Genomic DNA, 23,648 nt, shown 5'->3' with positions numbered 1-23,648 from the left:
TCAATTCTATCCACTATTTCTAGTTTTTTGTTATTGCAAACAATTTTGTATATGCACTGGAGCTCATCTAGGCCATTGTTTTCTAAACTACAAGACATGACTTATTAATGATATTGAAATCATCTTAGTGGGCTGAAACCAACATTGAAAAAATGAAATAGAAAAGGACAAAATAGGGTAGGGTAGAATAGAATAATGTAAAATAGAAAAAAATAGGGAAGAGGATATCCCTTAGCATCTCATATAGGAAGGGTAAGAATTATTTTGTGAAACTCTTGTTTCAGGTACATATATGTATCAAAAAAGATTGAAAGACACTGCTCTGACCTAAATATTGTTGAGTTGCTCTAAAAGTGATTGTACCAGTTTACATTCCTTCTAGCTATATGAGTGTGCCTTCTGATCTTCGTCCTCACAAACACTATGTATTATCCCCTTTAATTTTGCCAATCTGATTGGTGAGATCTATCTGATTGTGATTACATTTCCATGATAAATTCCATGGATATGTTTGTTAATTTCTTCTTCTGTGAATTGCCTGTATCCTTTGTCCATTTCTAAATTGGATTGCCTTTTTTGTTCTAATTTTTAGGTGTTCTTTATACATTATGGATACTAATTAGGTATCAGTTATATATGTTGAAAATATCTTCTCCCATTCTGTGGCATGTTTTTCCCTTTGTTCATTTTGTCTTTTACTATGCCAAAGTTTTAATCTTTAATGTAAAATTTACCAGTCTTTCCTTTGTGGTTTATGCTTGTGTGTCTCATTTAAGAAATCTTTCCCTGCCCTGAGGTCATAAAGATGTTTTCTATACTTTCTTCCAAAAATTTGAAAATTTTGCGTTTTTCCCTTTCCAAATGGTTTCCCTTGCATTTTTTTATGTTGAAATACTATAGATTAAACGTTAAGTGTTGTTTTGTAAGTTTCAGCGTCCAAGTTGTTGAAGCCCTTTCCCAAAACTTATAAAATATAATATCTGAAAGTTATATTTTATAATATTAATTCTTTTTATAATTGAGCACCTCTGCTGCTGACTTTCTAACAGTAAATAGAGCTGATACAATTTTTTAACTGTATTTTTCTGAGATAAATACTGGCTTGTTAAAGTTTCAAGATGGTATATTCTTGTCCTTTTCTTTTGTTCTCTAATAGAATTTATTTATGTATTTCCATTTTCAGTCACATTTACCTTACCCTAGACGACAACTTCACAAGGATCTAGAAGGAACAGGGTTAAAGATGACTGAATACTGGGCTCCAGAAATTTAGAAACAATCAGGTATAAACATTTTTGGTGGGAATGTTCTTAATCAGTCAGTACAAAATAAAACCATCTGGAATGTACACAGGAAAACTTAAAATATCCCTGCATTACAGGGGAGGGTCCAAGAGCAAGGACTTTGGAATTAGTCCTGGCTCTGACCCTGACTGACTGGTGACTGTTAGTCAAAGTATTGAAATATGTCCATTAAACAGAGGCAATGATTATATCTGTTTCTTTTTGGCTATTGTAAAGATTAAACGAGATCACATAAGGCACTTAGTGCTTGGCACCGGGTAACTGTTTATTTTAACTGTTATTATTGTTGCTGTTATTTAGAATTCATCTTTATCACATCATGGATGTGATATTCTATGTGCATATTATGGATTTTTAAGACGTATATGTTGATATATTACTATAACGTTGCTATAATAATAGCCTGGTGATATCACATATAACAGGATGAGATAACTATAATCCTCACATATATTCCACAAACTATATTCCTCAAGTAGTGCAAATTGGGAAAGCTAGTTTTCTCTATTTTATTTGTATCACATTGGAATAATGTTAAAAACAAAGCCAACCAGGGAATTCCCTGGCAGTCCAGTGGTTAGAACGCCGTGATTTCACTGCCGAGGTTGCAGGTTCAATCCCTGGTCGGGGAACTAAGATCCCCGCAAGCCAGCCGCGCAGCACAGCCAAAAAGGAAAAAAAAAAATAAATAAAGCCAACCATTTTCCACAATGCTACAGATTTTGACATCATTTTTTTCACAGTACTGTATAATAGTAATTAATCATGAATCATTTTTAAATCTTCAAGGACATTCTGACTGACAAAAATGAAATGATGTTAATATTATCTTTAGTGTTAATTGAATTTTACTGAATGTTATTTCTTTGAATATGGTAATTTTCATATGCCATACATGTAATTATGTCTTAACCTGATTAGTCAAATAAACGGAATGACCTGCTTTTCACCATTCTAATTTTTAAAGAGTTACTCTACTTGAAACTGATCAAAGACACTGAAAAGAGCTATTTATTTTTCTCCTTAAAAACCCAAGGTATGCAGGTGTTAAAAAATTTCTATTAGCTGATATAGAGTGCTTTCCAGGATACATTGTTAGGTGAAAAAAAAAAAGCTTGCAAAAGGGTATGTAAAGTATGCTATATTTTGTACAAGAAAGAACTGGGGAATAAAACACATACATATGTCTGCTTATTTTTGCAAAAGGAAACAGAAGAAGAAACCAGAAACCAGTGAAGTTGGTTACCTACAATGGTAGAGGGATGGGGTGGGGAAACAAAACAAAACAAACCCCAGGATTACTGTTCAGTGATCTCAGCATATTAGCAAGAATTCCCTTCTGCTAGGGAAACAAAGGGGTCCTAAAGTCCAGCGAGGGGCAGTCACTTCTCTAATTAGATCCCTTTTCCTTCTCTTGTTTGTTTCCTTTTTGCCTTTGAATTCCCTTCCTCTACTCTTCTGCTTTCTCTTCTCTTCCTCTTTCTTCTCTTCCCTCTCTTATCTTTTTATTTTTTATTCCACTAAACTTGGGGCAGGTATGGAAAAGGTATTTCCAGTTAAGATGAGGCCAAAAAGAGAAGAATCCCCAATATAGGCTGTCTGCAATCTACAAAAAGCTGTACTCAGAAGATGCTTTCAACGAATATCTTGTGTTCTGCTCTGAGCCATGCGTTGTGGTAGTTATAGCAATGAATGAGTCATGGTCCTCTCTCCTAAAGAGCTTGAAAATTCATAGAGAAGACAGATGATATAGGAGTAGCTGCTGCATGAAATTATTTTTCCATGTTGGCAACCAGATCAAGTTTTAGAAATTTATAAGTGAGAAAAGTCTAAGTGATCCTTTTCACAACAAGCATATCTTTCCCAAACATTAGAAATAATGATTTGTATTAATTGCCATAGTTTGAGTAATAATTATTCTGAATATATTATTTATTATTCCTTATATGCTGAGAGACCTTTTACAGCTGAAGAAAACAGAATTTTACCAGTATCCTCAAGTGAATATAAAACATTGATAAGGAACACTGTTAAGACTTAGCCTTATTTTGGTTATTGTTTTTATCTATTGCAAGGCTCTAACTGCTTGTAGGTAGTATTAGATAAAATGTTCTGATGTTAGGCATTTGAAATATGGGTTGTATGTGAGTAAATAGGAGCCAGCCTAATGAATCAGAATATCAACATTATTAAACATGATTTCATTAAATTGCTTCTGAGGGGAGAGAGAATATTTATTCATATTTATTTTTAGTGATAACTGTGTAATGATTTAACCACAGTCCAGACATACTGCCTATTATGTGATAGGGCTGCTTCTGCTGTTACTTGTATGTGGTAGAAGGTAGTCATTGTGGAGCTGGTTAATTAAGGCAAGCACATTCAGTGCTATAGCTACATACTTGATGGCTGTTGTTTCAGATTTTTTGTTAAGATAACAAGTCACATTTGTTCATTCATTCTTTCATCCTTTTATTCTTTTCATTCATTCCCCCCTCCCTCCCCCTTAGCAAATCATACACTCTTCAGTGGAGCTGAGAATTGATAAGTCTCCTCTTCACAGTGATTTGGAACTTTCCAATCCCAGGGGAAATTTGACCAAGGTCTAAAGTTTATTTTTTCTTATCTATAGGAAGTCAACTCTGAAATGAAAATTTTCTACTCATTCCCTAATAGATTTAAGAATATAGGTTTATCTTGGGATTATTTTTCCACACCTCAGCAGGAGGATTCTCATAGGAGAACAACAGTTAAAACATCTTTTGGGTTTTACAGCTGTTAACTCCCATGCCCCAAACTTAATTCCCTTATTTTCCTTCACCATATTTGAGCTTAGCTTATTTTCTCTGTTAATTAGAAGTAAAGTAATTTTAACCTGCCCAGTTTCACTCGACACATGGGATCTTGATTTTACCACATACTTTTTCCCCAAGGACTGCACAGGACCATGGAAGACCATATGGAAGAAGAACTTTTCCTTCTCTATGGAAAAAGTGTCAAGGTTAGAAAAATCATGCCCTTGGAGCATATATTTTCTGTCACATAAAATATACTTCATCAAACCTCTATTGGTCATCCAATAGGAAGATCAATGAGATAGTGTCTGTCTTTGAGGGGCTCTCACTATAGTGACTGAGATGCTGGCCCATCACTGTTATGGGTGTAGAGAATGCCAGAGGGACCAGCAGGGGACTCTGGGGATTGTGTGAGGAGTAGAGAAAGGGTCCCCAGAGGCGGTGACGTTTGAGCTGGATGAGGAGCCACACCACCCCTACTTTCACAGAAAATGCTGTCCTGCAAAAGGGTCTGAGTTGAACAATGTTTGCTCCACTGCCAGAGCTTTTAAAAAAATGACAAAATACTTAATCTTAGATGACATATTCTTAATTCATCGCAGATATTCTTTATTTCGTTTCCATCACATCTGAATATTACAGTCAGCCAGCTTAAGTCCGGTCAGTGTCCAAGTGATGTTAAAAGTTTCACATCTTTCAGCATGCGCATCGATCTCTATCTCGTGTTGATTTTATGAAATTTACGAAATATCTGCTCTTCACTGCTGACAGCTTAATATTAACTGCCACCATTCACTTTCATTTTTCTGTTTTCCACTTTTTAAAAAAATAAAATACGGTCAAAATTCAGTAAACGACGTAAATCATCGTCACAGCCAGCGTAGTGTACAGAAACAGCACAGCTTCTGAACTGAACCATAGTATCGCCGCGTGCTGACTCGAAGTGCTCATTTGTGAGCTCCTGTAGGAAAGTAGCTTACAAAAGCAATGTATAGAACCTGAAAGTCTTATAGAATGTTCATAGAAAATTTCATTATTTTTCTTCTGGGCACAGATTTTGTAAAATAAAAAACTCATGGAATTAGCAAAGAAATTACTTTATTACATGGTGTTATGCTGCCCAGAAATTCTCAAAACGTGAGGTGTTGGCGGCTGTTCTTTAAGAATTTTTTTTTTTTTTTTGCTAGGCATGCCCAACATGTAATTTTAATTCTGTTTTTATATGCGGTATTTTAAATTGAACTGTGACAACTTAATAGTTGTCCATAGTTAAATGAAGTATCATAATCCACTTGGTTCTTCATATGGTTGGAGAAGCAGAGTTAATACAGGGAGGACACACTCAAAGCAACGATAAAATGCATTTTGGTCTCTAACTTTATGGAGATGTATTTCCTTAATTATGTTTTCCTTGAGCTAATATTAAAAAATTTTACTGCTTTGCATTTCCCAAACAGATGCCAGTGAAAGATGAGAGAGGTGGCTTGGATGTGAGCAAAGCAGTGAAGGTAAGCTGGCCTGGGGTTAATTCTCACCTATGCTGGTGACAGGTGCAGGAAGGAGGCTTCAAGCTAGGATGCAGATTCCTGGGACACGACCTTGATGACGTATATTGCCGAGCTCTTGCTCTCTGGTAGTGCTTTTTTTCCCCTACAGTTTTTTTATTGCCCACTCTTGGCTTCTGCTCAGCCAGTCCCTTACTTAATAGTTGGGCCCAGAGGTAGTTGGGTGCCTTCTGCGGAGATGCCTGCTGTCATGGAGGCTGGCTGTGGTGTGATTGAGGCTCCTAAAGTGTGTGCATCCCTATATTATGTACACTCTTACTATATACAATGTATATATATATACAGAGTATACATATATGCTATATATGTACATATGTATACAGTATGTACAATGTGTATAACTGTATATGCTCAAGATTATGCCAGACAGAAGAATGTATTTTTCTTCTGTGAGAGAAGATACTCAATTCCTGGAGACTGATATTAAATATTTACTTCAAAAAAGTATAAACATGTGCATTTCATAAATGAAGTCATTGGTTCCCTATGAAGAAGTTTCCCCACAGACTTAGAAACATGAATTTTTGATGACTAACCTCCAGTAGCCAGCCTTCTGGCAGAGATTTAAAAAGCAATGTATTCACACCTGTTGTATTTAGGTTATATTGGAATTATTTGTTTTCTATTAAATTGTGAGCTCCATGAAGGGAGACAACCCACAGTGGGCATTACTGCCCTGTTCATTAAGGACTTCATGAGCACAACAGCCAAAGCCCTACAAATGCAAGCAAACACTAGGCCTGCCAGGAGTTATCACTTTTTTTTTTTGCGGTACGCGGGCCTCTCACTGTTGTGGCCTCTCCCGTTGCGGAGCACAGGCTCCGCGGCCATGGCTTACGGGCCCAGCCGCTCCACGGCATGTGGGATCCTCCCGGACCAGGGCACGAACCCAGGTCCCCTGCATCGGCAGGCGGACTCTCAACCACTGCGCCACCAGGGAAGCCCAGGAGTTATCACTTTTTATGTGAACTTTTTACTTAGCAACAGATGCTTTGTGGAAAGAAATCTGGCTTACCCACTGAGAAGCTGGTGATCTTGGAATATTTCTCAGTCTCTCGGGCCCTCAGGTTCCTCATATGTAAAATGAGGATAGCAATGTGTATGTCCTACACTTGTGAAGATTAGAAATACTATGTAAGAACTCTTTTAACTAGCACGTTAGCACGTCTACATGAAATATTTGATGCCACATCCCAAACATTGTTCTTTCTGAAAATTATAGACTTAAATCAGAAAAAAAATATTAAAATGAACACCTCACAGAAAGTAAGATTCCTTCATAATATAAGGAGGTGGGTAATTTAAAGTAGAAGCTTAGACTAAAAGGTAACAGAACAAGATTCTGTCATTAGCCCCACAGTGGCCTTAGGTGCTGCCCAAAAGATAATAGAAAACATCATTCTCCAGGCAGGGTCTTACAGTTTGGTGGTGTCATGGGGGGAAGTGGCCCGATTGGGCATTAGGGGAGCTTCTCCTGGTTCAGGCTATGCCACTCACTGAGGGTGATGCTGTTAGCAGTGACAAACTGCTTCCCCTCTGTGTTAGTTTCTTAGTATTAGTTTCTGCCCTGATGAAGTACCACAAACCAGGTGGTTTAAAACAACAGAAATCTACTCTCTGACAGTTCTGGAGGCCAGAAGTCTGAAATCAAGGTGTCCGCAGGGCCACGCTCTCTGAAGGCTTGAGGGAAGAAGCCTGCAGCTTCTGGGGGCTCCCGGCACCCTTGGTGTTCCGGCACATATAGCTGCATCACTCCAGTCTCTGCCTCCATCTTCACTGTGTGTCTTCACAGAGTTAACTTTACATGTCAGCTTGAGTGGGCCCCCAGTGCCCAGGTTAAACATCGTCTCTGGGTGTGTCTGTGAGGGTGCTTCCAGGTGAGAACAGCACTGGAACTGGTGGGCTCAGTAAGTGGGTGGGCTCTTCCTGGTGCGGGTGGGCATCATCCAATCTGTTGAGAGCCTGGTTGGAACAAAAGGCAGAGGAAGGAAGAATTCATCCCTTTTTTCCTGCTTCGCTGATTTACCTGGGACGTCTCATTTCATCCTCTGCCCTCAGACAGGGATTTACATCATTGTCTCCTCTGGTTTTCAGGCCTTTGGATTCGGATTGAATTATTCCACCAGCTTTCCTAGGTCTCCAGTTTATAAATGCAAACATAGGACTTCTGAGCCTCCATAATCTTGTGAGCCAAGTCCTATAAATGAATGAATGGATAAATAAATAATTTTTTCCCCTGACTCCTAAGGTGGAAAGCACAAATATCCTTTCTAAAACAAGTAGCTAGTCTGATCTGCTCTCTACTAGACATATATCTGGTAAGACTGATTTAATATCTGATGGGAAAGATAGGGCTTAGAAAATCCTTTGTTCCTTTAAATTAAGCTAGAGTTTGGCGATTATTGAGGGAAATGGCTAGACATGGCATTTGATAGGCATGTTGGCTACTTATGCATCTTATTATAATCTTAAAAATGTTTGGAAGTTGAAAAGTATGTAAGTAAAAATGTTTCCAGTGTAGCAAATAAGTAAAAGCTCTCTTTAAAACAGCTTTATCTGTTTTAAACACCAGGGACTTGCCTGGTGATGCAGTGGTTAACAATCTGCCTGCCAATGCAGGGGGACACAGGTTCCATCCTTGGGCCAGGAAGATCCCACATGCTGCGGAGCAACTAAGCCCGTGTGCCACAACTACGGAGCCTGTGTGCCACAACTGCTGAAGCCCACGCGCCTAGAGCCCATGCTCCGCAACAAGAAAAGCCAATGCAATAAGAAGCCCATGCACTGCAACGAATAATAGTAGCCCCCACTCGCTGTGCATAGCAACGAAGACCCAATGCAACCATAAATAAATAAATAAAAACAGCTTTATCATGTCCACATTGAATGCTCTTATGGGAGTGCAAATGCTCATGATCTTAATGCATCCTGTTGTGGGTTTGATTGTATCCCCCCCAAATTCATATGTTGAAATCCTAACCCCCAAAGGTGATGGTATTAGAAGGTGGGGCCTTCAAGAATTGTTTTAAGTCCTGAGGGGAGAAACCTCATGAATGGGATTAGTGCTTTATAAAAGGGGCTCCAGAGAGATCCCTAGCCCTTTCCAGCATGAGAGGACACAGTGAGAAGACTCTGTCTCTGAACCAGGAAGGGCACCTTCATCAGAACATGATCATGCTGGCGCCTTGAGCTCGGACTTCCCAGCCTCCAGAACTATAAAAAATAAATTTTTGTTGTTTATAATCCACCCAGTCTATGGTGTTTTGGTTTAGCAAATTGACTGAGATACCCCATTATTTTTGAAGGTGACCTTTTTTGGAAATGGGGTCACTGCAGATGCAGATCGTTTAGTTAAGATGAGGTCATGAGGGTGACCTAAACCAGCATGACTGGTATCCTTATAAAAAAGGGGAAATTGAGACACAGAGACAGACGCATGTGGGGGAAGATGATGTGAGAGACACAGGGAGAATTGGGCCGTCTGCAAGCCGAGGGGAGAGACCTGACAGATCTTCCCCTTACAACCCTTAGGAAGAACCAGACCAGCTGATACCTTGACTCTGAACTTCTAGCCTCCAGAACTGTGAGAAGATAAAGTTCTGTTGTTTCAGCCACTCAATTTGTGGTACTTTGTTACAGCAGTTGTAGCAAACGAATACATGTCCTTTCTGGGTGTTTTCGTCCTACCAATCCCCAAACCTGAGTGGGGGGATGAGGGAACCCACCAGTTGCTCAAACTGAATGGTCAGAACTGACCCATGAACTGAAACCTTCTGGACTTTTTCCTTGGTGTCACCTTTGGCATTGTTCTTTCCCAAGGACTTGTTTTGCTAAGACTTGGGCAGTAGATGAAACAGCAGTCTTCTCCCTTTTTCCTGCTTTCACAAGCAGCTTAGTTTCCAGAGCTACATTTAAGATATAACCGACACTGAAAGTGCTTGCCAGATATTCACCTCCCCAGAGTTCAGCCTTGTATGATTCCTGTGTCCTTGAGGAAAATTGATAGGTGGGATCTGATTCCATCCAGGACCTCTGGCTCTTGGTTGCAGTGAGAGTGGTCCTGAAGCAGTCAAGCTTGTAAAGGCAGTTCCCAAAATAGATAGGGTTTGTTCCTCCTCAAACCAATGCTAACTCTTCTACAGAAATGAAGGGGGCAAAGAAAATGTATTTTTTATTATTAGTCAATATATATATAGATTTATTTTATTTACTTATTTTTAAAATTCTTTTTCAGCCAGTACAGGCTACTCTGTCATCTTTGAAGATGTTAGATGTGGGAAAGTGGCCAATTTTCTCCCTTTGTTCTGAGGAAGAACTGCAGTTAGTCCGTCAGGCCTGTGTCTTTGGCAGTGCTGGCAATGAAGTTTTATATACTACAGTAAATGATGAGGTAATGTTGAAGAAAAAAATTACATTTTTAGTAATGGATTTGCTGAATTGAAGATCTTGGGGGAACTAAGGCGTTAAGGAAGGAATTAAGGTAAAAAAAAATGCACGGAGAGTAGATTCTTACTTATTAAATAATGAAGCAGTTTCCCTAGGGGAACTGTGCCTGTTTGAATGTACAGGTTTGTCAGAAATAGAACTGCTTGAACTAACTCTGGTTTTTCCCACAGATTTTTGTGCTTGGCACAAACTGCTGTGGCTGTTTGGGATTAGGTGATGTCCAGAGCACCATTGAACCTCGGAGACTGGATTCTTTAAGTGGCAAAAAAATTGCCTGCCTCAGCTATGGGAGTGGTCCACATGTTGTCCTTGCAACAGCAGGTAACCTAGGAACACAGGGTGGAATTTTAGCCATAGCTTTCTTTGTTGAGAAACAAGACTAGGACCACCCCTTACACTGAGAACATACTTTTTGATTGGCTTTCTGCCTCTGCCCTGGGAACTTGACTGTGCTTTGGACAATATGAAATATCAATATCAATATCAAAGTAAGATAATGTAGCAGATGGAATCTAGCAGTTATTGGCACTTTGGGTGTAAGAATGACAATGCGATAAGCCCAGTGAACTCCTTTTGTTGATATGTGTAATTATTTTGCATTAGAATGCTGAACTCACTCAGGACTTTTTGAACTTGAGATTCTTGACCTATGAGAAGAGCGATGAAAGCTAGATTCCAAGATCCGCTCTAACTGTTAGCGTTCTGTGATCCTGACTTTAAACGGTGACTGACGGCTCTAGTTGGTATTAGTAGTATAAAGAATTAAATATTCTCATGGCTGTTTCATGCATTCAGACTTGTAAGACAACATAATTAAAACATACCTTAGAGTTTCCCTCAAGCTGGGTATTCATTTTATTAGTGTTCTTTAAATGGAAAATAAATTTTATAAATACTCTCGTATATTTATTTCACATTTTAAAAATAAGTTTTAGGGATTTTTGGTTGCCAGTAGTAGCGGGCTGGATTATTCAGACCATTTCTGCACTGAAAACAAATACAAATTCTATATAAAATATACTTTTTAAATTTTCTAAAAGCATCAAAACATTGATAAGGCAGAAAGGAATTATTAGACCAAATATATTTAAGAGAAAGTATGAACTAAGAAGTTAGAGGGGACCTTGAAGCTAATTTTGCCTTAAAGCCATCTGCCTATGCACTTAAAGAGTGTTGGGTCTGATGTACTTATGAGGTGAAGGGGTCACAAGTCAAAGACCTCACATGTTAGGCTGGGACCACAAAGGGCTACACTCTCAGGGCAAGGATGAGTCAGTTCTTTCATCTCTAAGGGACTCAACAGAAGAATTCCTTGGCTCTGAGCAAGCAAGGAGAAAAAAAGAAAGAAAACCTCTCCCTGAGGTGTTGTATCCATGGATTTGTATTCCAATTCACCTTAGATTGGATGTTCCAAGAAATCTCAAGCCTTGGATTTATCAAAGAGGTACCTTTAAAGTGCCTTAAGAACATGAGAGAAGTTAATGCAAATTCTTTCTAGACGAAAGTACCTTCATTCTAGTCCTGAAGGAATATAATGCCATCGAAAAATAATTTTTCAATGGCAATTAGTAGCACATAGTCAAAGATAACCAGGTACAAGGAAACAAGGCACCCTGAATAAGAACCTGCAAAAAAGACAGCAAAAAACAACTACTAAATATCAGATATTAGAATTACCAGATACCACTTATAAGATGGCTGTATTTATTATGTTTGAAAAAATAAAAAATGAGCTTGAAGATACCTGAAGAGATCATAGAAGACTTGAAAGAGAACCAAACGAACAATATAATTATCAAAATGAAAAAATCAGTGGACAAGTTTTGCAGCAGTTTGAACACAGCAAGAGAAAATTAATAAACTGGAAGGTAGATCAGAAGAAATTATCTGGAATGTCGCACAAAGAGACAATAGGGTAGAAAAATACAGATGAAAGGCGTATATACTGTATTATTCCATTTATGTTAAGTTCAAAACCAAGAAAGACTAAATCCTGTTATCCAGGATGTATATGTGGGGGGCTTTTGGGGTGATCATAAGATTGTATTTCTTGACCTGAGTGGTAGTACATGGATGTGTACTTTGCAATTATTTATAAAACTGTGTATATACAGTTTAAGAACTTTTCTGAATATGTATTATACTGCACAATAAGTAATACAACAAAGATTCAAAAAATTAACTTGGAGATCATTTTATAGATAAGGAAATTAAGGTTCAGAGAAGTTTAATGACCTTACAGTCTGTCTAATTTCAATCTGTTTTTTTTTTCTCTTACTCTTAGCAGCCTTTTCTCTGTTGTTTATTAAAAACCTATCTTCTAGCTATTATAACTGAATCCATTTAAATTTCATCTTGTTGCTTTGAGGTAGAATGTAGTTAAACTTTCCAAATGTATTCTTTTATAAAATGAGTTTTGTGGAATAGGGAAGTTGATTAGCTTTTGCATATGAAGTTTTAGTTTCCATTTGTGGAAGTGTGTAATATATATATTTTCATATAAGAATAGATGTTTTGAAAGTTGGTTATGTTTCTTTTTATTTCAGAAGGAGAAGTCTTTACCTGGGGTCACAATGGTTACAGTCAGCTGGGCAATGGGACAACTAATCATGGTCTAGTGCCCTGTCATATCTCTACTAATTTGTCAAACAAACAAGTCATTGAAGTGGCCTGTGGGTCTTACCATTCTTTGGTGCTAACATCTGATGGAGAGGTGAGAATAGTCAGCATAAATCCCACTGATCATAAGATTTCAATAAGATTTTAATTTCAGTACATTATATAGATTCCTGTAGCAGTCCTGGAAATATGATCATTTGATTAAAATAACCTCAAATTCAGTCTTACTCTTGTTAGCAGTTCATAGTCATGGTGTTTATATTATGAAGTGTGCCTGTGTGTAGTAAGGATTTCTATAACTGCAAAATTTAAAAGGATGTATTGTTACTTCTGTGTTGCTATACTCAAGGGGATTATTTGCAAAAAGAAAAATCCCCAAATGCTGGAAAATATGGCTGAAGCAAAGTAGATATTTTTATAAGAATTATATGATATTTGATTATAATCATTGCTGTTTGTGTAGGTAATGCCAGTAACCATATTTTATAAAGTAATATGCTTTGGGACTTCCTGGGCGGTCCAGTGGTTAAGACTTTGCCTTCCAATGCAGTGGGTGCGGGTTTGATCCCTGGTCAGGGAGCTAAGATCCCACATGCCTCGTGGCCAAAAAACCAAAACATAAAACAGAAGCAGTATTGTAACAAATTCAATGAAGACTTTAAAAATGGTCCACATCAAAAAAATCTTAAAAAAAAAATAAAGTAATACATTTTGTAAGAATGCGTTCTATGGAAACTTCCCTGCCTGTGTTGTGAGCATTTATGGTTATCAAGCACTTTGAGGGCAAAGATGAGGCACCGTAAGTGCCAATTGAGACACTTTATATATTAGTGTGTTTCGTTTATTGATCTCTTCTTTCAAATAGGTATTTGCCTGGGGTTATAATAACTCCGGGCAGGTAGGGTCTGGATCAACAGCTAATCAGCCGATCCCTCGAAGAGTCACTGGCTGCTTACAGAACAAAGTAGTTGTGAACATAGCCTGTGGACAGATGTGCTCGATGGCAGTGGTGAACACTGGGGAGGTAAGAAAGTTATTTTCTGTGTCGCTTAAAAAAGGCTGTCTACCTTCTCAGTGTCATACTGACATGGAATGCTTCTTTTCATCTTTCGTGGGCATTGAGTCTCTCATCTTCTCTCAGGTCTATGTCTGGGGTTACAATGGAAACGGGCAGCTGGGACTCGGCAGCAGCGGCAACCAGCCAACCCCCTGTAGGGTAGCAGCTTTGCAAGGCATTCGTGTCCAGCGGGTATGTCCACTGTTGCTTCACATGCTGCCTGTTTTTAAGGCTACAGGGGCAAGGATACCAATGTACTAAAAACTCAGTTGTCTTAGCAGGATGAAAAGGTAAGCTGCTTGCCTATCTTGACTGAAATAAAGGTTAAAGCTCTTTTCCTGAATTTAGTTGTAGATGTTTATCAGAAAATTTATATTTCCAGTGCACTCTCATACATAGCTGTTGGGATGTAAATTTTTATCATCTTTTCCAAGGAAACTTTGGCAGTATGTATCAAGAGCCTTAAAAATATTCATACCCTTTGATCTGTAATTCTACTTAAATTTAGGGCATTATCCTAAGGAACCAAAGGGAAAGTGACTTGCAGAAGGTGTAGTAAAGATATAGCAAAAAAAAAAAAAAAAAAAAAAGAAAGAAAAAAATTGATAACAAATAATAGCACAATTTACCTAATCAAACAGTAAGTTAATGGTCAAATAAATGAATATCAATACTAAATTTATATTAACAGAGATGATGCTTACAAAGGATTTTTAATGGTAGGGAAATAATGCTATATGCAATGTTAAGTAAAAAGAAAGATACAGAACTGCTTATACAGATATGATCACTTTTAAAAAAAGCTATCAGTGCATATCTCTATATTTATATATAAATAGAAAAAAATCCTGATCTTGAGATGACTTTCATAATTATACTTTCCTATGTTTTTTTCACATTGAACATCTTTTGCTTTTATAATAAAAGGACAAAATAATTCTTAAAAAATATAAGTGTCTATTTCTTATTCACTTCACACCCCTTGATCTCTGTGAGCATAATGAATGCCGTATTAAAGGTGAATAAACTGGACTCTTTGTCACTGAAGGACTCATGTTGATCTCACTGCAGTTTTCACCACACACGGGGCCCAAGATAGATCTGGAGGAATGTTGGTTAACCTAATGCCTGCCTCTCTGGCAGACTGCCTCTTCTTTTTTTTTTTCATTTTTTGAATCTTAACCTATCTTGTGAAACACGTTTCTTTCTGTTTTCAGGCCTGAGTGGATTTGGTTTTTCTCTTTCCAGGTTGCCTGTGGCTATGCACACACGTTAGTATTAACAGATGAAGGTCAAGTGTATGCTTGGGGCGCAAATTCTTATGGCCAGTTGGGCACTGGCAATAAAAGTAACCAGTCCTACCCTACTCCTGTTGTTGTGGAAAAGGACAGGTAATATGTGCATTTTCAAAATAAGTTCAGTGTTCTTTCGTGATTAAACTAAACTTAGGCATTGTATAGAATTATGGGCAATTGACTGCTAGTATTAGAATATTCTTGAACAAGACCATTCATTCCTTTTTAAAATTGGCTTTAGAATTTTGGGGCAAGTTGATTGATGTTAAATATTTTGTTTTCACATACCCGTATGTCATCTATACCTCCAATAGCTACTTTACACAAACTACAATGACTAAACCTCCAACAGCTTTTCCGCATTATTCTTCTCGCTCAAAAAAGACCTTTTCCCCCCCATTCTCATTGTTTTCTATTTCACATTCTTAAGAAGAAGTTGATAACATTGGAGGTCTATCTTCTATGGTTTAGGAAGATGAAAGTATCTCAGATGGGGGCAGCTACTTATAAAATTTGCCAGTTGGAAAGAATAGGGCTGTTTCATTACTTCAACTCCCAGGCTATCACTGTGAAGCAGAGCAAAATGGTTAAAAAATTAAAACTGAGTTGTGGGCACTTGTTTGCAAGGTTGTATTAAGTGAGTAGCATATCCAGAGTTTTCCCCCAGATTATCCTACTATTTTTGAAGGTCTCCTGAAATTTCTCAAACATGGCTATATCACTGCCTTTTCACTCTTCATTGCTTGACACAGGAGCACAGAACAAGAACATTTTATTATCTGTTCTGTTAGGCCAGGGTTGAAATCATTGTGGAAATTAATATTGCTGTTTTCATTTTACATATTAATTTTTGCTATATCTGATTTTAAGTAAATATATGGATAAATTATTTTGCATTTGTAGCAGTTCTTTTATATGTTTCTACTGGAATATTTAGCAATGAAAATGAGGAACCAAATGGTCATTTTCAGCTCCCTTGATTTTCATTTGAGTATTGCGAACCTGGCTACTTTTATTTAACCTATGTTAAATTGGTTAAAGAACCTTTTTTCCCCCCATATCTTACAGTAAGACCCTAGACTCCTTAAGAATTGGGGAAGAGGAAAGCTAATGAAGATCACGAGCTGGCAGGCACACAGGAGATGCAAGCAGCCATGTTACTTTCATTTCTCTTAAAGGTGGTTCAGAGCCGCTCAGTAAAAAGAGAAGAGACAGTCTTGAGGCTTTGAATAATCACAAAAATGCCTCCAGCTAGCAAATCCAGTCAGTGGGGACTTTTGGTATTTAGACAAAATAGCGAAGAAGTGTTAAAGGATCATAGGTAACATGGGTATAAAAACGGACTATCTGTATGGCACTTTACCCTTTTTCTCGTGCTGCCACATTTAAAATAAACAGAACTCCTCTATTTGGACTCACAGAGTCCGCTGCTGTCTGCCCACCAGCGACGCGCCCCACCTTGCGCCGCTGGTCCTGACAGTCCCGGAGTGAGTGCCAGGGCTTCTGACTGTGGTCACGCTGGGACAGACAGACTGTAGGGCGGCTCAGTGGGAAAGAGCAAAAGAGGCAGAGAAGCAGGGCCCAGAAGTTATGTGAGTGTCAGGGCACGTGGCACTGGAGAGTTATCTATTGCTTTCTGTCTTTTTCAAAAACTTCATAACTCAAAACATTTTTTTGAATTATATATGTAAAAAAAAGTAGAAATAGCTAAATACTTGCACACTTGGTCTTGTCCACGTAAACACGATTTTGGCTACGGATGTCAGGGGTGCATGTTTTGAATGAGACGCTCCCGCTTTTCTCAGTTTTCCGTGCTCGAATTTCAGGTGGTGGTTGCTGAGCTTGCAGGCTCTCCATCGCACAAATATTGCAAGGGAGGAACCTATAGGTTTGCTGGGACTTGTTCGGCACCTACCCGCCCTTTTCAGTGACTGAAACTTTGCAGATATGTTATGACTTATCTCTCGGGAACTCCTGACTCTTGGGGCCCATCACGGGGAGGCTTGGCTAATCAGAACGAACAGGATTGAACTTGGGGCAGGGTGGGTCGTCAGGTCTTGGTTACGTGTTCACAGAAGCAGAAAGGGGAAATTTGTCTACGTGGAATTATTTGCTCAAACAGCAACCCAAGAAAAACCTGATTAAGTCTATTTATGGTGAGGAATGCTAACACTGTTTATGTTCACATAGAAGTGATTTTAATAATTAAAATGATTCTCTTCTCTAACCCAGTCATTCCCAGTCTTTCTGAATTTTCAGTACTTTGATTTACCAGCATGTCTTTAAAGTTCCCTAAAAACACAGTTTAAGTTAGATTGATCTAAAACTAACTTTGCCTTGAATTTTTGTGAATTTTGTGACTTCTTGAGGTCATTAATCATGTGTTGGCCTCTTACAGAACCAGGATTGGGAAACAGTGCTCTGGTCTTTTTATAATCATGGTTTCTTCTCCATTATTCTCCTCCCTCGCAAATTACCTTTTTTCTTTCCTCGTTTTCTGTTTTGCATTCTGTCTCAGTCTCTGCTGTTTCATGTCTAGTACTTCTCAGACATTAAGCTGTGCCATTGTTGCAGATCATTCCGTTGAGGTGACACCAAACCTATTTATTATGAACATACAGTAATTTTTTTCCATTAAGAATTGCTACAAAATAAAGTGTGAAATATGCCAGACATCCTGACAGTAAAGGTTAGCTCAGTTTATAGTCATTGTCTATTGCATGTATGACTGGAAAATCTGATCTTCCACATTTGCTTCTTGGTGTGAATCAGAGGTAAGGACAGATGACCTCAGGCAAAGGCAGGGCGCCTTGGCTGATGGTCGAGTCCCAAGCTGAGACCTGAAGGTTCCCCCTAAACCTTCTCCGTTCTCGGTTGCTCTAGCAGCTGCTGCAGTCAGCCAAGCCTCAGCCCCACCCCTGACTTCCCGCATGGCACTGGGTGCTCCAGGTAAATGCCCCCAGGCCATGCTCAGGGAGGGCCAGCTTTCCCAGCTTTTCTGCATCCTTAACCCCTGTGCTGTGGAAGCAGTGTCCCACCTCCTCTAATGAATGGCAAAGGCTGTTCCCCTCTCCTGGAGGCTAATGGTAAACATTTCAGAAGTGAATGTAGGAATGAAGTTATTTTGATTTCCTGATGTTGAGTAGTTTAGCATAGAAGGACACAATTGTGTTCCGGTCGGTTACATTTTTCATGGAACGTTATCAGGGAAAAGAGAGGCTGTCATTGTAAGTGGTCTCCCAAAGTGTGAAAGAACATTCCTGACCAAGGACTTTGTGCATAATGACATTGAGGGGCAGTGAGTACATCTGTTGACTGGAACAGAGAGTGTGTGGGCAAAGGTGATTTGAGAGAACGCCGGACATAGATGGAAGGCAAATTAGGGAATGCCTTAAGGTCATGTGTCTGGATTTTTGTCTTATGGGAAGTCAACGAAGGTTTGAATGTAGTGATGAGAATGGTGTTTCAAGATCTTGATCATTAACCTGCCAGCATTGTGCGATTTAGGTCGGAAGAGAAAGGCTGAGGCAGGGAGACCTGAGTTGTGTTGGTCCGGGTATGGGTGTGCTTGATGAGGGTGTGGCAAATGGGAGGCACTACAAAGAAAGAATTGCTGTTATTCGTCAAGCGGATGTTCTGAAGAAAGAGATACATGAGGAGGGAGAAGTCAAAGATGACCCTGAAGTTCTGAGCCTAAGTCACTGAGGATGCTGGTACCATTGCCCGAGACAGAATCAAGATGGTACTTCACTTGGGGAAATAGTTTATTTTCTTTAATTCTGTATGGTGGCTTAGTCTGAGAGAAAATAATTATTTTCAACTCAACAAAACAGTGGTTTCCACTAGGAAGTGTTCTGAGAACTACCTGCCTATCAATCGTGAACTTACTGAAATAGGGTCTAACATGTGGTTGATCCCAGAACACTGCTCTCTTGGGTTCCAGATGATATAGGCCAGTGAGTCAGAACCACTGCACTTACTGTTTGCAGTGTGAGTTGGGGTGACCCACAGCAGCCTTCATTTAACCCTAAAATTGGTAAAGTTTTGATGAAAATATTTATTGACCCTGGGTTGAGATGGCCCAAATCTTTCTGATCTGCTTTAGTAAGTAATGTTTTAAGAAAACAATTAAATCTTTTTTTTTTTTTTTGGTCTTTGTTTTTGGTCTCTGCTCTCTTGGATTGTATTAATACTTGAATTTCAAAACAGGATGGTACATATTTTTATGGGCCTACTGGCTAGAAGTGGTAACAAGCAGACCTTCATGATACATTAAGTGCCACTGAGGCATAGCTTACATATAAATAACTGTTGGGTGCCTCACAGTTGAGAAGCTTAGGTGTCTTAAGTCTTGTTTTTGTTTTTATTCAGTTAGACCTAAGGGAAGAAAAAGTCACCTTGTTTCTTCTCCTGTTTACCGTGTTTACTTGGTGTGTGTTTGTGGACCTAGAATTACAGAGATTGCGGCCTGCCACTCTACCCACACGTCTGCAGCCAAGACGCAGGGAGGGCACGTGTACATGTGGGGCCAGTGCCGGGGCCAGTCGGTGACCCTGCCTCACCTCACCCACTTCTCCTCCACAGACGACGTGTTCGCCTGCTTCGCCACGCCCGCCGTCACCTGGCGCCTCCTGTCCGTGGGTGAGCTGATTGCTGTCCATCGGGGTGGTGGCCTGAAAGCTAGGACGAGAACTTCTGGTGTTTTCATTTTTTGATAGTGAGGACTTTGTTCAGTGCAGTATCAGGCAATTTATTTCCCTCTAATGAGCTCCTGTGAAAGGGAACTCATTGGATTGATTCATTTTTCTCAAAAGTATTAGAAATCAGTATCTCATACTAAATTAAAAGTCCTTTGGATTGCTTTCTGATGGGATTGGGAAACTATAGCTTTTATTTTTAGCTGGTATATTTACTCAGACTTTCAAAAATTTTATTTAGTGTGGTGGTTTGGGACTTTAGTTGTTTTGCCAGATTTATAAGCAGATGTGTCTGAGGTTCTTATCCTTAATGATTGCAGCAGTGGGAATCTGTATTTAGGAAAACAGCGCATAGCTCAGTGGGGCAGTTATTTGGGGAACTGGTGTTTTCGGGTCAGCAGAGCCGTGCTGGGCCTGCATCCTCCTTAGAAAGCGCTGGTGTCGCCCCCCGCCCCCCAGAACCTGACGGCCACCTCACCGTGGCTGAGTCCCTGAAGAGAGAATTTGACAATCCCAGCACCGCAGACCTGAGATTTCTGGTGGATGGAAAGTACATTTATGCGCATAAAGTCCTTCTCAAAATTAGGTAAGGAATCATTTATTCCAAGAATTGAAATAAACATGTTTGTTGTTTTCTAGTTCCAAGGAACTATGTTAGGCACGTCTGTGATTCTGAAAAAAGGTAAGGCTCTTTTTGCTCTTTTGAGCGTGCCGTGCAGTGGGGAAAACACATTATACGTGGCATTTCTTCTGTATTCTGTTTTCTTTTTTTTAATATATATCTTTATTGGAGTATAACTGCTTTACAATGGTGTGTTAGTTTCTGCTGTACAACAAAGTGAATCAGCTATATGTATACATATATCCCCATATCTCCTCCCTCTTGTGTCTCCCTCCCACCCTCCCTATCCCACCCTCCCTATCCCACCCCTCTAGGTGGTCACAAAGCACGGAGCTGATCTCCCTGTGCTATGCGGCTGCTTCCCACCAGCCATCCATTTTACATTTGCTAACACTGAACATTTAGATGCTTGAAAAAAGAGAAGAGCCACAAGGTCAGGAGTAAAGCTAACACAGAGATTTTTAAAAATCACTTTTATTGATGTATAATTATTGAGCAACTGCATCCATTTAAAATGTGCGGTTTGAGGAGTTTTGACATTTCGTATACTCGTGGGAAACCACTGCCCCAAATCAGGACACAGAACGTTTCCATCACCCCTCAAAGATCCCTCAGGCCCCAGCCCTGGGGCAAGCACTCATCTTCTTTCTGTCACTATAGATTAGTTCGCGTTTTCTAGAAGTTTAGGTAAATGTAATTATACAGTATGCATTCTTTTCTGCCTGGCTCCTTTCTCTTAGCATAGTGATTCTGAAATCCATTTTGTTGCTGTGGAACAGATATTTAAATCCTACTTCAATGAATCACAAACTCAATATGGCATTTTAGTCTCAAGTTCACTTCTTAGTAAGGTCAGGCTGTGCAATATTTGTTCACTCTCACTGTAGCCCATAAACCTTCACACAAGTGGGGAGGCTACGGTTTGCTAGGGCTGCCGTAACAAAGTTCTGTAGACTAATCTGTTTCAACAACAGAAGTTTATTCTCTCGTGGTTCTGGAGGCTAGAAACTCAAGATCAGGGTTGTTCATAGAATGAGTTCTTTCTGAGAGCTCTGAAGAAGAATCTGTTGCATGCCTCTGTCCCAGCTTCTGGTGGTTTGCTGGTAGTCTTCGGCAGCCCTTGGCTTGTGGCAACGTAACTCCAGTCTTCACACGGCATTCTCCCTGTGTCCAAATCCTCCCTTTTGTGAGGATACCAGTCAGATTGGATTAGGGTCCACCCTAATGACCTCCTTTTAACTTGATTACCTCTGTAAAGGTCCTTTCTCCAAATACTGTTATAGTGCGGTTAGGACTCCAGCATATGAATTTTGGGGATACAATTCAACTCATAACAGGAGGAGAAGAAACAAAATTACTCAAGAGTTTATGAAAATAAACCTACCTGATTTCTATAAGTGCTGCTCCGCGGACGTGGTGTGGGAGGGCCCCTGGGAGTTTGTGGCCGCAGAGGCAGCCGCCACGCAGCAGGTTAGCATTTGTAGCCTCGTCGAATAAACGACTGCAGACTTCCGGCCGGCAGGGGAAGCGAGGGGCCCAGGCAAGGACACGAAGTTGCGTGGTGCTGTGTTTCTCCTTTCTCCGTGTTAGTTGTTTCCTCTTTAACCGCCACGAGCACACGCTCCTCAGGAAGGTCATGGGCTCTTGCGCAGAAGCCAGGACCTGACGTGCTTCTTTCTTCCTTCAGGTGTGAGCACTTTCGCTCTTCGTTGGAAGACAGTGAGGATGATATTGTAGAAATGAGTGAATTTTCATATCCTGTTTACCGAGCCTTCCTGGAGTACCTGTACACAGACAGCATCAGCCTGTCCCCCGAGGAGGCTGTAGGTAATTGCCACCAGACTTGACCAAGAGATTGGCAGAAAGGTGCTTCGTGTAGAGCCTAGAAGGAAGTGGCTGTGTTGGTAATCACAGAAGCAGTTCTCTTTTTGTGTGTTGAACCCAAACGCTTTTCCCTTGTTCCCACTTCACACAAAGGTTGACTGGATGGATAAAATGAGATATGGATGAATTATGAAACCATCAGCACTGTGGGACAGGTGCCATTCTTCCTGAATTACTAGATACTGTACACGACTTTTTAGCTACCACACAGCTGCTGCCTTCAAGATATTTACATTATAAAAATGATAAAATGCATGTAACAGACAGCCCTGCTGGTCTCCATAACTGTGACTGTCCCTTTGGGACAACCCACTGTGATCTGGTGCATCACTGCACCTCAGGTTTACTGACGGTAGGAAAGCAGCACAGGGTGTCCAGCCGGCACAAGGTGAAAACATACTAAATTTCAGTTTACAGCTGTCAGCAGTATTATTGGCCCATGGGACAGAAGAATTAAGGAGTTACTTCTGTAAGGAACTGAAGAAAGAGTTCAGCTCTCAAATCTTTCAATTAAATATTCATTTTACATGTATAAATCCAATAACACTTCTTACCAGATCAGCATTTAATTTTCCTCAGGTAAACAAAAGTCTGATTTCTTAAGTTTTATAGTTTTCCTTCCTTTCTCCCACACTACCTGAGCGCCTGGGGCCCACTATGTGCTGTGCTCCCCTCTGCATCTATGAATGAGGCAGACCGACGCCCTGCTCCTGTGGAGCTGCTGCTGGGAGGAGGGAGGCCAGCCCTAAACAAAGAAATAAAAGCAGTCAGTTGGGAGGTCAGGAAAGGCCTCTGTGAGGACGTGTGCTGAGCAGAGAGCTGGGGGAAGCATGCAAACGCCCAGGTGAAGAGTGTTCTAAACAAGGGAGACAGCAGGTGCAAGGGTCTGAGACAAGAACACAGGTAGCACATGGAGGAGGGGGAGGGGGAGGGGGAGGGGAGGAGGAAGAGGGGGGAGGGGGAAGGCCCGAGTGGTTTGGAGGGAGAGAATGAGACCGGCAGTCGGAGGAATTGAGGCCAGGCAGCTGGATCTGGGCAAGACCAGGTACAACCTTGGAGGCCACTGTGAAGGGCTCGAGTTTTATTCTTGGCGTGATGGACAGCCTTGGAAGGTTTTGAGCACGAGGGTTGCGTTATTTAGGATTTGCTTTAGCAGTAAAATGAAAAAAGGAAGTGGCTTAAACGACAGTTTCTCTCTCTTTGTCACACAGGGATACAGTGCAAGGCATCCTTACGTGTGGCCCCTGCACTCATGTCCAAGACCACATGTGCATTACAGGCAGCAGGATGGAGGAAGGGACAAAGGGCAAATCCCAGTGTTGGTTAAGGAAGTCCCACTTCTTTTAAACCATGGACCAGAGATA

At 40.1% G+C, this 23,648-nt stretch overlaps 2 protein-coding genes across 5 annotated transcripts in view; one reads left to right on the top strand and one right to left on the bottom strand.

Annotated features, from left to right (window-relative positions):
- Window positions 1-1,183: 1,183 nt before the first annotated feature.
- Window positions 1,184-23,648, top strand: part of RCBTB2 (RCC1 and BTB domain containing protein 2) — a 36,122-nt gene continuing 13,657 nt past the window's right edge. The window contains exons 1-12 of one of the 4 annotated variants that reach the window (XM_022574828.3): window positions 1,184-1,283; window positions 4,238-4,305; window positions 5,557-5,607; window positions 9,899-10,054; window positions 10,281-10,431; window positions 12,657-12,823; window positions 13,595-13,753; window positions 13,871-13,978; window positions 15,035-15,177; window positions 19,532-19,722; window positions 20,238-20,364; window positions 22,088-22,227. In XM_022574828.3, coding sequence (XP_022430536.1) covers window positions 4,252-4,305; window positions 5,557-5,607; window positions 9,899-10,054; window positions 10,281-10,431; window positions 12,657-12,823; window positions 13,595-13,753; window positions 13,871-13,978; window positions 15,035-15,177; window positions 19,532-19,722; window positions 20,238-20,364; window positions 22,088-22,227 — 1,447 coding nt within the window. In that variant the 5' untranslated portion in view covers window positions 1,184-1,283; window positions 4,238-4,251. The remainder of the gene's footprint in view (window positions 1,284-4,237; window positions 4,306-5,556; window positions 5,608-9,898; window positions 10,055-10,280; window positions 10,432-12,656; window positions 12,824-13,594; window positions 13,754-13,870; window positions 13,979-15,034; window positions 15,178-19,531; window positions 19,723-20,237; window positions 20,365-22,087; window positions 22,228-23,648) is intronic. The other 3 variants (XM_022574830.3, XM_089899562.1, XM_089899563.1) reach the window with 3 other exon arrangements.
- Window positions 20,842-23,648, bottom strand: part of RB1 (RB transcriptional corepressor 1) — a 148,731-nt gene continuing 145,924 nt past the window's right edge. Inside the window, exon 28 of the mRNA XM_089899557.1 lies at window positions 20,842-22,382. The gene's annotated coding sequence lies outside the window, so the exon portion shown is untranslated. The remainder of the gene's footprint in view (window positions 22,383-23,648) is intronic.

This window comes from Delphinapterus leucas, chromosome 18 (assembly GCF_059928025.1).
Source record: "Delphinapterus leucas isolate spDelLeu-1000000601 "Yukka" chromosome 18, BTC_Dleu_Yukka2, whole genome shotgun sequence".
Classification (NCBI taxonomy): domain Eukaryota; kingdom Metazoa; phylum Chordata; class Mammalia; order Artiodactyla; family Monodontidae; genus Delphinapterus; species Delphinapterus leucas.
The sequence above is the reverse complement of the archived record's forward strand: the minus strand, read 5'-3'. Positions and strand labels throughout refer to the sequence as shown.